The sequence below is a fragment of the Triturus cristatus genome, chromosome 2_1 (genome assembly GCF_964204655.1).
Source record: "Triturus cristatus chromosome 2_1, aTriCri1.1, whole genome shotgun sequence".
Lineage (NCBI taxonomy): Eukaryota > Metazoa > Chordata > Amphibia > Caudata > Salamandridae > Triturus > Triturus cristatus.
Window position 1 is genome coordinate 740,371,772 of NC_140581.1, and position 18,107 is coordinate 740,389,878.

Consider the following 18,107-nt stretch of genomic DNA (forward strand, 5'->3'; position numbering starts at 1 on the left):
GTCAGTGGTATTGAATGGGCCAGCAGATGGCACATAGGTTCCGCCAGAACAACAAGTGGCAGCCCTAAGGTGCATGTAACACCCAACGTTGCTTTCACAACAACCTTAACCTGTGCTGCTCACTTCCAGGTGGCTCTGGCAAAGCCTCCACTGACTCATCAATGGTCAGCCGCAGCTCTTCATTCTGGTATATCACAAAGCACTTTGCTGCCTTAAATGACGCAGAAAGTACCATAAAGGCTCTATCGCATTTAGAGAAATATAAAAAGAAAACACAAAGGGAAGTTATTCAATATTTATTGAACCGAAGTGATTCTTGTACAGAAAATTTGTACTGCAATGATCAATAGACTGAAGCAGACGGAAGTTATAATAAGTGTCAAGACAGTGAATAAAATGAAGTTTCACCATCTTGTTTAGACAATTTATATATGCATTCATATGCATTCATATACAGTATTATAACAGTCTAGGGTATTCTTACGATGTAAACCCTAACCTATGTGTCTAGGATGTGAATGTATGTTCTGCCAAGAAACCCACTTCTGGACAATCTAACCCCGTGACATGGTGGGTAAGAGTGTAGGACCCCGTCTTGGTTGTGAACTGGACACCCCTCACAGAGAAAACACAAGGAGAGGATGGATGGAGCGCTGAAACTTTTCAGACACTCACACCCAGTCACAGTTCTGGGTTGAATCCATCATCATTCTTTAGCTCACTTCGCCACCTCAGTTTAGACCCAGCTATATGCAAATCAGTCTTGACCCTGTGCCTCATGGGAACAGTCTGGCCCTAACTGCCAAGCCAGGTCTTCCCTGAACCGGAAACAAGCATCCTGGGACCGGTTTCTGAGTAACACCCTTCATCAGCCAGGCTAGCTTGAATCCAGTGGCAAAGTGAGCAAGGGACCCACGTCTGGGCATACCCTGCCAACTTAGGGCGAACAAAGCAAACACAAAGAGATAATGGACGGAGCGCTGAAACGTTTCGGACACTCACCCCCAGTCACAGATCTGGGATGAATCCATCATCATTCTTTAGCTCACCTCGCCACCTCAGTTCAGACCCAACTATATACAAATAAGTCTTGACCCTGTGCCTCATGGGAACAGTCCAGCCCAAACTGCCAAGCCAGGTCTCAAGTATCCTGGGACCGGTTTCTGGGTAACACCCTTAATCAGCCAAGATAGCTTGAATCCAGTGGCAAAGTGACTAAGGGACAAAGCAGAGATGTCAGCCCGCAGCTGGGCAAAAGCTTCAGCATGCAGGAACCCCTCGAAGTCAGCAGAAGTGTCTCCTCTGATTATTCTTGGAAACAAAAGGCTATATATAGAAATACGCACGTCTGTTGACTGGGTGTGGGTGTTTGATTGGTTCTGATGCTTCGTCCATCACCACCCCCTTTTGTACCGCTTTGTTCGCCATAAGTTGGCAGGGTATGCTCAGACGTGAGTCACTTGCTCACTTTGCCACTGGATTCAAGCAAGCCATGCTGAAGACGGCTGAAATGCCAGAAACCGGTCCTAGGAAGCTTGTTTCCGGTCCAGGGAAGGCATGGTGTTAGGGCTCGGGTACCTTGTGTCGTCCTTAAACTACCCATCCCAGAATGCACCGTGAGGGAGGAGGGTTGTGTACTGTCCCATACTGCCCCTGAACAGGTCACGTGATTGGGAGGGCTTTTAAGCCGTCCTTTCCGGTGCCTCAGTGCTTGGCTTTCCTGTGATCATCCTGACGTGTACCTGGTATGAGAAGTCATCGTGGAAATTCCTGCAGAAGCTAGCCTCGATACCTTGGATATCCTCCACCACTCTTACTCCTTGTTCCTGCTCCCGTTGGGAGTTCGCCCACGAGCTACGCAACTACTTTGTGTGTCTTCCCTTTTCCACTTGTTCAGACTCGCGTGCTACACGCAGGTACGCGCTAGAACGGCATTCCTGCTACTTCCCTCATGTGCCGCATAGCGCATATTGTCCGGAGTTGCACTTTGTGGTTTACGTGCAAGTTTGTCCTTTGGCTGATCCTGTACGGTTCCGCCCCCTGACCGGCATCCAATCATAACGCGAGGACGCGTTTTTCATTTTTGAACTCTTCCGCATTTCCTTAGCGGATGCCGGTCTTTCCATTGGAAGTATTCGTAAAACGCGAGAACGCGTTTCCTTTGTTCGGACACTGCCAAACATACGTTACCTGACCCCAGTTTTCCCCATTGCCTTTATTTGGAAAACGCGAGGACGCGTTTCACTTAACGGACACCAATCTAATTATAGAACGCCAGAGCGCGTTTACAGTCGCTGCAGCATTTTGTCCACTCTGCATCGACCAGTGTTTGTTTGCTCACTTGCTGTCAAGATAACAGTCGGTGTATATTATTTTGAAGAGACTCCTGCAATCCCCACGCTCTTCTGCCTTTGTGGTAATGCAAGCAAGTATGGCGCAGTACACAACCTAGAGGGTATAGTGTCAGTAATTAAGCTGGGGATATATTCCAATCTTGTTTATGCTTGATAATTTTCCCTTTTATGTCTTTTTGTCCTGCATATAGATCCCACGTCTAATTGTTCCGGATCTACTTCTGTTGGCAGTTGAGAGACTATTCTGAGGGGTCTTGTTTGTCTCTCCATTTTTTGAGGACACGGTTCCTACTCTAGTGTGTGCTACTTGCGACACTGGGTGGAAGGTGTCTTTGAGAAAGGTTGAGGCATTTGCATCGCTCCTGGGGAAAAGGTTTCTGCCTGGAAAGCCAGTCTACGCCCGACACATGGCTTGGCAGTTCGGGCTGGACTGGTCCCATGAGGCACAGGGTCAGACTGATTTGCATATGGCCATGTCTGAACTGGGGTGGCAGAGTGGGCTAAAGAACGGTGATGGACCAAACCCAGATCTGTTGACTGGGTGTGAGTGTTTGATTGGTTCTGATGCGCCGTCCATCACCACCCCCTTTTGTACCGCTTTGTTCGCCATAAGTTGGCAGGGTACGCTCAGACGTGAGTCCCTTGCTCACTTTACCACTGGATTCAAGCAAGCCTGGCTGAAGACAGCTGAAATGCCAGAAACCGGTCCTAGGAAGCTTGTTTCCGGTCCAGGGAAGGCATGGCTTGGCAGTCCGGGCTAGACTGTTCCCATGAGGCACAGGGTCAGACTGATTTGCATATGGCCATGTCTAAACTGGGGTGGCAGAGTGGGCTAAAGAACGGTGATGGATCAAACCCAGATCTGTTGACTGGGTGCCAGTGATTGATTGGTTCTGATGCTCCGTCCATCACCACCCCCTTTTGTACCGCTTTGTTCGCCATAAGTTGGCAGGGTATGCTCAGACGTGAGACCCTTGCTCACTTTGCCACTGGATTCAAGCAAGCCTGGCTGAAGACGGCTGAAATGCCAGAAACCGGTCCTAGGAAGCTTGTTTCCGGTCCAGGGAAGGCATGGCTTGGCAGTTCGGGCTGGACTGTTCCCATGAGGCACAGGGTCAGACTGATTTGCATATGGCCATGTCTGAACTGGGGTGGCAGAGTGGGCTAAAGAACGGTGATGGATCAAACCCAGATCTGTTGACTGGGTGCCAGTGATTGATTGGTTCTGATGCTCCGTCCATCACCACCCCCTTTTGTACCGCTTTGTTCGCCATAAGTTGGCAGGGTTAGCTCAGACGTGAGACCCTTGCTCACTTTGCCACTGGATTCAAGCAAGCCTGGCTGAAGACGGCTGAAATGCCAGAAACCGGTCCTAGGAAGCTTGTTTCCGGTCCAGGGAAGGCATGGCTTGGCAGTTCGGGCTGGACTGTTCCCATGAGGCACAGGGTCAGACTGATTTGCATATGGCCATGTCTGAACTGGGGTGGCAGAGTGGGCTAAAGAACGGTGATGGATCAAACCCAGATCTGTTGACTGGGTGCGAGTGTTTGATTGGTTCTGGTGCTCCGTCCATCACCACCCCCTTTTGTACCGCTATATATAGAAATAGGCATCCTTGCCTTGGGCCAAGATTGTGATCAGGCTGCCATTGTTCGTGTTCCACAGATAGCTGTATCACCATATGAATGTAATAAACACATTTGTATAATGCATGTGAGGGCCTTGTGCACAATGCCAAGGCAATGTGATAGTGTTCTCACGAAGTTCTCTGTGTTAGCAAGGCCAGTGTTTCCAAGAAACTAACCCAAGTGTCATGAATGCATATGTGTGTCAGAAGTCGATGGGACAAAGTGGAGGCAACTTTAGGAAAGAACCATGTACATGTAAAATTGCCCTATTTTCTACCAGGCCTAATTCGGGCTCATGACACTTGCCTTCCAGGGTCCAACTAGTTTAATGAACCCTGGCTTTCATTACACCAAGGATGTAACAGCTAGTCATAGAGGATACATTTAGACTGGCATCACATGGTACCACAAACAGTGGTCATGGGAGTCTTAGACATAACATTACTGTAATTACTCCAGCTTTTAAATCCCGTTCTCATGTACACATTTGAAAAATAAGATAATCACCAGTAACTAATAGCTCCATTAATAACTTCCCAGGGAAGTTTCCATGTTCAATTAGCTAAAGCATCATTGTTTCGCTTTGGTGTGTTCATCAATGGCAGGTAATGCCATTATGACACCCTGTGAGCTAACTGGTGCCACCCAGTGCGCTGCCATTGTGTGTAATGGTTAACGGAAGGGTTCCAGCCCACAGTTGGGAAGTTTCAAAGAGAAGAAATCTGCAGAGGGAATTCTGTTAATTAGAAAACAAATTTAAGTAAAGACAGGTGACCAAGCTTGCAAATTTCATTGACATCAACAATTCTCATGTGATTAGAGTTGCTGCCTTACAATGGAACGGCAAAAAGGGCGGTTTGCTTTCTGGAAACATGTAATGATACATAATGCTATCAAAGGAAGGCGATACAGCACTGTGGCTAGAGCTACCAACTTTGGAACTGGGGAATCAGGCTCGAAACCTAGCCACAGCTTAACATCCTGTGATTTTGCCTATTCTCCCTGTGCCTAAATAATATGTAACATATACTGCTACTGATGCAAGTCACTCGAATGCCTTTGGGCCAGGTTAACTCTGTATAAAACACCAGAAAATAAACTCGAAATTAAAATAAAATACTTATGGAGTGCTTATAAGTGGCTAGGCCTGTATAGATATCCAATAAATGCCAAAACGTTATTTTGTTCCCAAACATCTTTGGTTATCCAGATAGTATCAGAAACATATTTTCTTGCTGGACTGGCTTTTTACATCTAAATTGTGATTTGATAAATATATCGCAGAAGGAGGAATTGGCAAGACTTATTGATATGGAAATTAGAAATTACTATGCGATGGAAAGAAGGGCAAATTCTAAAGATAACCTCATGTCAGTGTGATAGGCGGAAACAGAATATAGGAGGCCTGATGAGGTTCTCAATTTTGGCTAGGTTATTGAACAGTACAACAATAGGACAGATCTAAATTCTAGGTAGCCAGGTACCAGGCTGCCAGGTTCAGTGATTTGAGGTTGTGAGGGAGTATCTTTAGATTCTGTCTGTTGAGGAGCCTGGAGTGCATCAGGGGCACTGCTGGAACTTCAGACAGTATTAGGAGTTCACTGTATTAGCAGTGGGGTAAGCACGACAGAGCAATGAGAGTTAGGGTACAGTGCTTTGCCTTTACCATCATAAGAGGGTCAGGGGAAACAGAAGAAAGGAATATGCCAAGCTGCTCGACTATTTGACTGAAAAGGCATTGTCCTTAGTTCCTCATTGCCAGAACTCGATGGCATAATACTGGTATTTCTTGTTGTCCAATGTGACAAACAAATGTAGTGGGGCCATCTCCATTTGTGGAGGAAGTAGTCTTCTTGATCCTGGGGGAGCTGCCAGTTGTGGCAGTATGATACTGCTCAACTGAGTGCCTGTTCCTGCTTTTTTGGCATCCTGTAGGCATTCCACTGTGATGTACACCGGATTGGAGATGGCCCAATCCTATAACTGCTGCACCTCTTCCTCCACTTTTATGAGGAAAAACACAGAAGTCTTCTTCTATGTCTTGATGAGGATTGTCTTGCTAATCTAAGAAGGAACAATTGTAGGCTTAGTCTTATGGCTGAAGCTTCAGGATGTTGATGCGTCTTCCCCGTTTCAGACCATAGGTATCTGGTTGCCAGTTCCTGTGTGAGGATTCCACAGCCCTCTATAGAGGTATTACAGTCAGCATCATTTAGTCCGGTAAAAGCCCGCATTGAGGTTTGATGGAAACTTCCATCACAGCAGCACCTACTTGAACCTTCTTGTGACTCGGACTGTGTCGTCCAATGAGCCACATGCGTGTTGCAATTGATTGTCTAGTTCCTGTTGCAATTGATTGTCTAGTTCCTGTTGTATGGGTCTCATTTGTAGGCCGCAAAAGGGTATCCTAAGTGGCTTTGTAAATCTAAAATTTACCTAGTTAGTGACCTCATAAAGCACACCTGTTCAAGACTGCATGCATCTTCATTTTTTACCTACCATTTTGGGACAGAATGCTCCATACACATTTCTATTCACTTCAGGACTTTTCTTTTTCAAACAATGTCCACCTTCTCTTGTCATGTTATCTAAGATGCTTTCTTTTGAAAAATTACCTGCTGTTGAAGTCGAAGCTTTTCCTCTTCAAGCTGTCTAATTCTTGACTTCTCCAGTTCAATTTGGTGGGCGCACTCTTCTCTGACCCTCCGCATGCTGTCTTGTAACTCTTGCAGGCCACGTTCATGATCCGTACGTAACTCGGTCTTCAATTTTTTAAGCTAAAAAAAGAAAAAACAGAAAGAATAGTGGCATTCTCAAACAGAATCTGAGAATATTAAACCAACACTGCTGAACACACATTGGCCTGAAATGTCTCGACATTTGATATACAACTAAAAGACTAAGCAGCTGCACACGTTATTATTAAATAAGACCTCCTCAAAATGTAGATTACGGTACGGTAGCTACAGAAATGTAAAACATTCCCTTTTTGCGAAATGGGAGAACTTACCCAGGAAAAAAATGAGAACTAATTCCCGTTTCTTCATTATGCTGTGAGATTTGAAAACCTGAGTGCACCACTGAGGGAAGCATCTATTTTTTGAATAACTACGCAAAACTTAAAAAAAAAATCTTGACCAAATAGGATATTAATTCAAGAGCAAAAATCCATAGTGCAATGCACGTTTGTAGAGGAGTCTATGTGATTAACTTACAGTTGGCCCTCATCACCTTGAATGAATTCACTCAGTTTTAGTTCAGTTAACTTATACCATTGTAAAATTCAAGAAACTTCTTAAAACGTTAATTTCTAGGGGAAGGTCACCAAAGGTGACAAAGGGCAAAAGGCATTTATGGAAAATGTATGACCATTGTCCAGTCAAAATCAAATTTAAGAGACCTTCAAAAAGTGCATGATCTTCTCCAAAGCATCTAAGGAAATGTAAGGAAAAGAGACAAATCTTATTCGCTGTAAACTCACAGAAAATCTTCCTTATTTCCTGATCCTCTTGACCACACCCCCAGCAGGTACTGTCGTAATTTGGCTGTAGCAGCTTTCATGAAAAGAAGAAAACTATATACATTTATTTTTACAAACATACAACTGTAGTGGCATACGTGGAGCAAAAGAAAACTCAGAGGGACACATGCTTAGAGTATCCCCGTGCAACTTGACCTCGTCACTGGGGGCGTTTTGCATCATGGTCTATTGGGGTGGGGGAACCTCCTATAGTCACGCACTTAGCGAATGTTTCAAAATATTATAGAAGTAGGTTCAAAAGTAAATCAGGTGTGCCAAGGTACCCGTTCCCAAGAGGAAAGATTTGGCTATGGTCTTGTTAAATGCAAAAGAAAATACGGCCCCAATGTCGTAAGGGATTTTAAAACCAGACATAACTTATTTTGTCAAGGAGAAATGCCTGCTTAGATCCTACCCATCCCTACCAACAGCCGTCTGGTAGGATAGGAAGCATGCGTCATATCTGATTATTTAAAGAGCTGAGCCCAATAAGTGCCAGCGGGTTTCATGTGTCACACCTGCCGGTAATTTCAGAATTGGCAAACCAGTACGTCCCATTCCAATGGCATCAGAGATCAAGCCTATGCCTGCCGGCCAATAGAGCTGTGACACAGGAGACTGACCCTTCGTTGTACAAGGAGTGTTGTTTCACGGGGGAGACATGGAGTGCGGTCATGCTGCGGCGCATAAATAAGATTACACGAGGGGAGAAGGGACATGCAGTTCTCCCATGTCTCTCAATCTCCCGACGCGCATACGTTCAGTGCATGTATCGTGAAGGAGACAAGCCTCCGTGAATGAGGCTGTCCCAAATAAAATGGAATATATTTTAAGGTGGAGACTATGTATTAGTCGTACAAAAGCGCAACAGTATAACCTCATAAAGGGTTTTGCCCCATGGCAGTGGAGGTTTAAAGACAAAGAGCTTTAAAAAGTTAAAAGATAAACAGATAAAAACATCCAAATACACAGTGGGGAAACTGAGTAGTGATGAATCCCGGGTCTGCCATGACACTCAATTTCTGATACAAGTGTTAAGTCTAAACATAGGGAAGTAATTCATATGTCCTCTTGTCCTGTCCACAGAGATGTATTCTGGGATATGTGCTAAAGCCTGATCTGGCCCTAAGGATGGGCATATCTCGTCACTGTTTTATATACAGTGGTGGTGGTGACATAAAATGTGGACTTACAGGGGCCATAGTTAACAAGCATTTGCAATGCAATAGGTCTCGCATTTGTGAGAGTTTGGGCTATTGACTTTGTAAATGACAATGCCTTTTATTTATGTGTTTTGAAAACCTGCAAGCGGTGCATAAACACGTGCTTTGTACTTATAGTCGTTGCTTATGAGAAGCAAGGCTAGCAGTGACTGTCTTTTACTGCCAGCCTTGCTTCTCATAAGCATGGACTATAAGTACAAAGCGCATGTTTATGCACCGCTTGCAGGTTTTCAAAACACGAATAAAAGGCATTGTCATTTACAATGCCAACATCTTTAATTTTTGTTTGCTTCCTTGGGAAAAGATGTATTTGTACTGCAACATTACAAGGCTATGAACTAAACCTCCGTCGTTAATAATGTGCAGAAGCAGCCCCTTGTTCTCTTTGTGTTTTTGCATTATCAAACATTCAATTTCTTCTGTGCAACAAATTATGTATTTAACAACCACTGAAAATAATGTACAACTAATTGCTATTTTGAATTAATGTGATTGGTGCAGTGTGTGCAACATTTCAAGGACCGTCTATTTACATACAATCATGAAATGCATTTGTGAGTTTTCTTTGCGCAGAACATTATAAGACTTTACTCTTTGATGCTTGGAGAGGGCTAAATGCTAGTGGCCTTTTCTGTATCTACTATTTACTATTATTAATTTGATTGATTGCCGGCCAGATGTGCTGAGCTTGTTTAATTTCGTTATTATACATTATTGCATTTATTATGAATTTAGTTTATGCTAATTCCCTTGACTAACGACTTTTGCTTTCTGTAATGACACTATTTGAATAAATCTACAAATACTGAGAACTGGAAAACCCTTGTTGTGCAGGTTCTCGTAATGAAAATGGAAGCGTCACCTAACTTGGGGGGCGTCCTTCTGAGCACCGCGATGACCCACAATCCGACCGGTGTGGGATCTAAGAGTTTGTTCTCCTCATAAACAGAAACGTTTGAAATCCAGTTTATACATGTATCCAGAAGCTTGATTTATTTCCAAAACGATATTGTACATTTCATATCGATCTTGTATATGTCCAAATGAATCAACGAGTCTCCCGATGCATTTCGGGCATCGTAGTGCCCTTCGTCAGGGAAGAATATCTAAAGAATAAAGATAACATGAGTAAGACCACTCATGAGATAAACAAGTACCAGACTGTACACTGTGCTGATAGCAATGTGATAGTGCAAGCAAAAATAGAGAGTTTGTGTATCTCGTGAGCATGCTAGGAGTAAAATATAAATAAAATCAAATAAGTTACCAAAAGTCATTAGGATGGCGATAAAGACCCTGAGATGAGTAGTGGTAGTGAATGTGAAGGTACCAGAATCTTAATATCGGCCATTCAAGGTGTGTAAACCAAAGTGTTTCAAATAACGTGGTGGAGTTATATGGACCCGCCGGAAAAGAATGCCGCGCAATGGTCCAGAAACATGAGGCATGCAAAGTGAACTCCTAAATAATCAACGTGTGTACAATAACGAGAATGGCAACGTTAAAATTACAAAGTTATAACTCGTGTGTGCCCACCGGTAAAAAAATACACGCGGTAACCCTCAAACGAGAAACGTGCAGAGTGAACTCCTAGGTAATCGACGCGTTTGAGATATACTAACGGTGACACACTGTACAAAGCTTAAGCACGAATAGAGTGAACGCCAACTTACTTGAAGTTGCTGGTGAACCAGAGTTCATTTTTCCATCAGAATGTGTGAAAACGGAAGTGAAGCCGAACGTGTGTTAAAAGAAAGATTGGAATCGAAAAAGGACTAGTGCCTTAAGAAGTGGGGCCATATTGTAGTGTATAACAAAGCATTCGGCCGCGCGGCCGAAAACGAAAGTAATAGCGATCACGATCATAGCGAAAGTGATCGCGATCGCTTGGACGGGAGCGCTGTGTGGCAAGCACGCGAGTGGTGCGCGCGCAGCAGTGATTGGCGGCTGCGCGCGTGCACGTTCACATGCACTGTAGCTTTAGGCCACGGCAGCACTTTGAAAAGCCCAGTTATAAAATGTCTCTTCGAGCCTTTGGCTCGCGAGACCTAAAAAGGGCACTTCGATACATGTAGTCAAATAGACCACCTGTTGTTGAGGCCAAGGTGTTTGGCTGCAAGATTACTGGCTTGGAGAGGCCCAAGGGATGTCGTCATTCAGGACCTGGGTATATGTCTTTAAGCGAAATACCCGGCATTGTTCATATTTCAGAATAATGTTTGCGTTCTAGTTTCCAGAGACTTACATTCAATATTGTCTCCAGTGGGTTTTTGATCTCTGAAAAGTCTGGTGAGCTATGTGCTATCTCATGCACCTTATCATACTTCTGTCCTCTGTGATCCATGTTCGTATCTTCCTTGTTGTCATGACCATGTATAGTAGATTGCATGTGCATTTCAGGACATAGCTGAAGTGAATAGAATTGCATTTTGTGAGATTGTACAGTACCCAAGGGGTTGCTATTCCAAGATCCACTGCTGTGCACTTTTTTGTGAAATGGCGTACATGATGAACGCTTCTATCGGCTGATGGTAGGGGACGGGTAGGATTTACGCGGGCATTTCACTTTGACGAAGTAAGTTTTGTCTGTTTTTAAAATCCCCCTCGACATTGGGGCCGTTTTTTCTTGTGCATTTGGCAAGATCATAGTCAAACCTTCCCTCTTGGGAACAGGTACATTGACACACCTGATTTACTTTTGAACAATTTCTATGTTATTTTGCAACATTCTTTCAGTGTGTGATACTAAAGGAGGTGCCCCTCTCAACAGAGCCTAAGGCAAAACACCCCCAGTGACTAGGCAAAGTTGCACATGGGTACTAGAAGTAAGCATGTGTTCTTCCTGTTTTTCACATGTGTTCGTCACATGTGAGAGTTTGCTTTTGCCCCACGTGTGCCACTGTGGTTGTAGAAATAAATGCCTTGTTTTAATGAAAGCAGCTACACACTACACGCTGGGAGTGTGGTCAAGATGATAGGGAAATTTGCACAAGAAATATGCCTGATATTGCCTATGCCAGCGTAATATATACCTTTTTTGTCTCCTTAAAGGTATTAAAAACAGATGTTTACCTTTAGAGAGGTAGGTTCCCTCTGCTTTTATTAACTAACTACTTACCCTGACTTTAAGGTAGGGTCAGGGAGGTAGGTAATAACCCTGATGAATGCCCAAGACCATTTAGGCTTTTAGAAAAGGGCAGAAACATGTCAGTTCAACCCAGGGGTATGCAAGGATCATAGTATCCAGACCTATATCCTGCCATTAATCAACGGTACTTTTTAACCATATCCAAGGTACCGCCTTAATAGAAGGATACTTTAGTATTATACCCGGAGGTATTTTTAGTTTAGTAACTGGACCCTTGCTATCCAGAAAAAAATAATATCTAAGAACTCTCTTGGGATAGCACAATCAGAGTTAAATTCTGCCCTGGTAGTATTACCTTGCCAGGGTGGGACGAGGTGGCCTATGATGAAGCATGACACATTACGTGAGTGAAAGTTTGTAGGACACGCACTACTAGAAAGTTCTTAAAGATACGCGGTTGTGGCGTGATCAACTTTTCATCATCTTTCAAGCTCTAGTTAAGCATGTTGCATCCTGTGCCCAGGGGGATTTCGCTGAGTCAAGTGCCACCACTTTTGGATACATTACGTGAGTAAGCCAGCCTTGTCCAATTCTTGGAATAGCCAGTTTCAGTATGAGACACTCCAGCATAAAAAATAAATTAAAAAAAACAGGATCATCTGAGTAACTTCTGGTATTTCCCTCCAACGCTTCCAACACTAGGACACCACGCCATTGTTGTGTGTGATAGTTACTTCAGAGGCAGGCATGGGCTCTTCTCAACCTCTTTTTTGCCCTTGGTGTTTTATATTTATCGCTAGTTTAAAATCACTGCTAAACAATTTGGTGGTGGTGACCATTCATACGTAGGCTTTAATAGAGAACCCCCTAAGCCAGGCAAACATACAGGACACCAAACACTAGATTGATGGTACGTGCACTAGCCTCGAGCACCTTTATTTAAAACCTTCGGGCTGGGCACGGCCCTCCAGGGGCAAAGAAATACGATGTATGGTAGTGGCTGGGTGGCTCACTACATCCCTTGTAACCTTTAAAGAAAAATAAAATAAAAGGATAGGGCCAGAACCAAAAAAAACCTATAGACACCAGCGTGTGCTGGTGTTGAGCAAACAGTCTCTCAGTCTCTCAGTCTCTGGCTGGGCCAGGGGTTGGATCTCAGCTGGTAAGGATGGCCCCAGTTGGTGGGTTCAATGTCACGGGTGCCAGGATTTCACTATCCCGTAGTAGTGCCGATTCCGCTCCTGCTTCACTGCGGGTGCAATCAACAGGTTCTCTTTGTTTGGCCTCCCCTACTGTCCTCCAAAACATCACCGCTCGGCTCATAGGTCAGTTCCTCTTCTCTGATTGTTGGCTTCTCCTGAGGGTCTCTTGAACCATGACACACTTCTTGATACCTCCACCCCTTCTCTTTTTGCCGTGATCATGGTTCCTCGCACTCTAACAACTTCCCAGGCATCTTTCTCGAACGGGATTCAAAAATTGCACCCTGGGTGCGAGTCTTTGATGACAACCTGGTCACCCACTTAAAGGCCAGGTTCTGCTGTTTTCCGCTTCCAGCTCGCTCAGCCTTTGTTGGCTCTCCTCTTTTCCTGGGCTGCCATTTCATCAAAGAGGGCTGGCTCAAACAGAGGGCCAGCCGGCACTCGATCTCTAGAGGGTCTCCTCAGGAGGTCGCTTGAGGCACCTACTGTGATGCTGTGGGGGGATTGACTATACGCTCTCAAAATATTGATGTAGACAACACTTCAACCCCTTGCTCTACTCCAATCCAAAGTGCCTTGTTCAGCGTTCTCATAAATCATTCCACCTCCCCATTTGCCTGGGGCCGTTGGGGAGATATCCAGTGATGGCGGATGTTCAGGTGATTTAGATATTCTTAGAACTCCTGGCCCTGGAAAGGAGGCCACTGTCTGTTTTTTATTTCGTCAGGCAGCCCCAACAAAGCAAAGATTTTTTCCAGCACTGGCTTTACACACTCAAAGGCAGTACACACCACCAACTCAATCAAAGGCAGTACACACCACCAACTCAACGGTTGGGAACTTGGTGTAAGTGCCCATGGCCACCAATGTGCTCGTGTTGTCTGGAAAACTTCCAAAGTCCATGCTTACCGATGACCATGGCTTTGTACATGGACGTTCAGTGATGACAGGAGCTACCGGAGGTTGCCCACTCATAAAAATGTATAAATGGTAACTCTTTTCTTTTGCTTCAACCAGCCGGTCCATTTCAGGGAACCACTCCTTACTTCGGAGACGTGCTTTGGATTTGGCCACACCTTGATGTCCCTGGTGTGCCAACTCCACGGTACGGGTCCAAAGATCTCGAGGAGCAACAATCTGATGGCCCCACAGTATGAGTCCTTCTCCACTCTCACTCAGCTCATCACGGCATCTCCACACCTGTGTTCTCAGCTCACGCTCCTCCTCTGTTATCCCACGAAGGGCATCCACAAACTTTCACCAGTGATGTTCTTGGAGTGCCTCTTTGGCCCTCATGAGGCAAGTGTCGAACTTGGTGGCCTCTACAATCTCCTCCAAAGACATAGGGGGCAAGCTAGTTCTGTGACTATTCTGACAAAATCCTCAGCTCCAGGGTTGTCATACTGTTGTGTTTATCCGCTGCTAGACTATGGCGTGACAAATAATCACCTCAGAAGAGTATTGCTGCAACTGAACTGACCATCTTTCGATTCTCAGGGGTCCAGTCCGTGCCTTGCCTCCGAACAGTGGTACTAAGGGCTTATGGTCAGTGATTACATTACATTGTTGGCCGCAGAGATACAGGTGCAAATTTTTACATGCACATCTGTTTGCCAGCGCCTCCCTTTCAATTTGCATTAACAACCACAAAAGACACCTGTAGTCCCATTCGAGACCTGGGTGAATGCAGTAACATGCGACATTGTCTCAACGGGAATGAATGAGGGGATGCAATTCCAGGAGTAAGTTAATTGCAATACAAACCTTATGAAATGACAGATAGTCCCAAGACCACGATTGAATGCAATTATATTGTAAGCAAAGACATACAGATTAGACTTTGCAAATCAAAATACTGCTTCAACCATGCTTTAAAGTTGGGGGCGCTAGAGGGTGCACGGCAAGATGACCACACCCGTATGAGGCTCTGCCCGGCTGAGCCACAATCCGCCCAAAATCTGCCTGCGATCCTGCCATCTGGTGTAATGCGAGGGTGATTCCGACAGCTGTGACCCCCCCGGCATCAATTGGCGGGTCCCAATCGCTCCTTCAGTCTGCGGCTGCGGTGCTCCGAACATTTCGTTGAGCGACCCTCCAGAGCAAACATGGTGGCGCCCACGAGGCCCTGCCTTCCTGACCAACTCCTGTGTCGGCACGATTGGTGCTAGCGACATTGTGGTGCGGGTGGCGGATCGCTGCTCTGAAATTATCGCCACGGGCTCCGTGTCCTGGGGAGCGCCGGTGGCGTGAGGTGGTGTGCGGGCCCTGGAGGCCGCTAGCAGCTGTGGCAGAGATGGCGGAAGTTGACGCCTAAACTCCCGGAGCCGGTGACGGTGAGTGGGACGCGGTTTGTGCTGGGCCTGAGTTAGCGGAGGCGGTTGCGGGCCTGGCATGGCCGGCGGCCTGTGCGCGGCGGCCTGGCGCCGGGGAGTGCGGTTTGCTACCGGAGTGCTATCTGCCTGGATAAATGGCCGACTTGCGCCAATGCTGAAGACGTCTTGGCTGACACCCTGCCGCCGTGTCTCGCCATTACCCGCAGCCCCTGTCTGGAGTATCTGCTCATTGCGGCCTTCTTACTGCCGGCAACGCTGCTGACATTTGCCAGATGCCGGGCTCTACACTGTGTCCGGAAAAGTACGGGAGTCTACCCCTCTGCTCCCTATCTAGCATTCTCTTGGACCATCCTGACAGTAGTGGGACCCTGCTGCGCCAGGCCTGGGTGAGTTTGTCTATCAGTGTACAGGCAGGCGGCTCAGGGATACGGCCTCGGCGTATTATATTCTGTGTTGCAGAGTGCTATGAGCCCCTCCTGCTAGTTGACCCTTGGCGCGTCTTAGCCCTCAAGTGTGCACAGCGTTCTACTTCCTGCCCTCTCTGGCTCAGTGAAACGACGGACCCATTCCTGGAGAAGCAGAATGCTTGCATGGGGGAAGTCGAGCAAAGGGTCTCTGCCGCTGAAGACGGTCTAAGCGACGTTGCGGGGAAAACTCTCAACATGGAAAAGGTACTCTCTCTGATCCAAGTCAAGAATGAGGACTTGGAAGCTCGTTCCCGAAGGAACAATGTGCGCATCACGGGCTTGTCAGAGTCCACAAACGTGGGGAGGATGGAGACCTACATTGAAACTCTGATCGCGGACCTCTTTGGCACTGAGCACCTATCGCCCATGTTTATTATCGAGCGAGCTCATCGCTCTCTCGCGGCTCGACCAATCCCGGGTGCCCCGCCACACGCCATCATAGTTCGAGTACTCAACTATAGAGACCGGGACACTATATTACGCCTGGCCAGGGAAAAGGAAACGATTGAACACCAGGGAAATAAGCTCGCCTTTTTCCTGGATTTCACAGTGGCCGTACAGGTGGCACGCAAAGAGTTTGGGGCTGTCAAAAAGTTTCTTCCAACAGAAGGAGTCCCTTACGCCATGCTTTACCCTGCCCGCTTGAAAATCGGCTTCGATAGTGATTACAAGATTTTCACAACCCCCAAGGCGACACTGGAGCACGCGAAACTTCTGAAGAGACGGCGACGGGAATCTCCGACTTTATCTGACACCGAGGATTAGAGTATCTATGGAGACTGTGCTTAACCCTGCGCTACATTGGGCACCCGGCGGGGCTGCTATAGTGTATTTCTATTAGAGGGATGTGTTTCCCATGTGTTTAACTTTTGTTCTTACAGGGGGTTAGTCCCGGTTTGCACATATGCAAGCTTGGCTTGCTTGTTGTTGTCTCAGACACCCCAATGGGTGTACCCCGTTGTTGTCACGCTCTTTTGTTTGTTTTTAGTTGTGGTTGGGGTCTAGTGGGATGGGATGGCTTTGGCGAGTTGGGGGTGCTGAAGTGGGAGGGGGGTAGGGGGAGGCAGGGGTTGGGTGGGATCTTGCAGGTATGGTAGACTTGCACTAAGACCATCTACAGAACACTCTGGTCCGCAACACTTGGTTCCATTGGATCCACGCACTATGTTTTAGGCTATTGGTGTATGTGTCTAGCAAGGTTGGTTTATCACCATGCATACTGATATTAGGTTCCTTTCTTGGAACGTGCAAGGGCTCAACACTCCTAAAAAGATAAGGTCAGCCTTCGCTTTTTTAGACCGCATGGGTGTCCACATGGCCTTCTTGCAGGAGACGCATCTCACGGCTGAATCTGCAGGGAGGGTGGGAGCGCGTTGGGCATGCGCAAAGGTCGCTTCCTCGTACTCTTCATATTCTAGAGGGGTACTAATCCTGATAAAAAGAGGTCTCCCATTCTCTGTGACTCGAATGGAAGTGGATGAGCAGGGTCGTGTGGCGATTCTGCATGGCTGTTTGGGGGGCATGAATGTGCTGCTGGTTATTGTGTATGGCCCGAACACGGATGACTCCACCTTCTACTCTGATGTGTGGAGGAGAGTCCCTGTGTTCCCCCCCACTGCGCTTATCTGGGGTGGGGATTTCAATGTTTGTCTAAACCCAGCACTGGACAGAACGGGAAGCAGCGATGTGAGATCTAAGCATGTCGCGACGACGTTACAAGGGATCTGTGAGGCGGGGCAGTTATATGACATATGGTGACTCCGACACCCAACGAGCCGGGAGAGCATTTTTGTCTCCACGGTTCATGGCTCCTGGTCTCGCATAGATTTTTGGTTAGTTTCTGAGGAGATCCTTTCTCGTGTCAGAGGAGTGACTCACGAGGCGCGCACACACTCTCGGACCACTCTCCAGTATCCCTGGACCTACAGGTCCCCACTTATGAACGTCCAACCTTTGCTTGGCGCCTACTGCCCACTGAACTAACAGACCCGGTTTTAAAGCAGACAGTTGCTGAGGCGATCAGAAACTTCTTTCGCGAGAACGAGGGAACCGTGGATAGCGCAGGGGTGCTCTGGGAGGCGTTCAAGGTCACCATTCGGGGAGTGTGTATTGGGGCACAGTCCGGTGTGCTGCGTGATATCCGGCGCTGCTTAAAAAAGCTGGCGCCGATATCTCAGCCCTCGAACGAGACTACGAGGCCCATCCCTCACCCGCAAAGCTGGCAGATATACGTGTCCTTGTCAAGGAGCATAACGACACGGTCGACTAGGAATTGCTCCACTGCTCCCACCG

General features: G+C 46.6%; 1 protein-coding gene across 1 annotated transcript in view; it reads right to left on the reverse strand.

Moving 5' to 3' along the window:
• The window catches only part of CEP120 (centrosomal protein 120), a 417,274-nt gene that overhangs the window by 115,419 nt on the left and 283,748 nt on the right, over positions 1-18,107 (reverse strand). Inside the window, exon 16 of the mRNA XM_085632676.1 lies at positions 6,598-6,759. Within this exon, the coding sequence (XP_085488802.1) occupies positions 6,598-6,759 (162 nt within the window). The remainder of the gene's footprint in view (positions 1-6,597; positions 6,760-18,107) is intronic.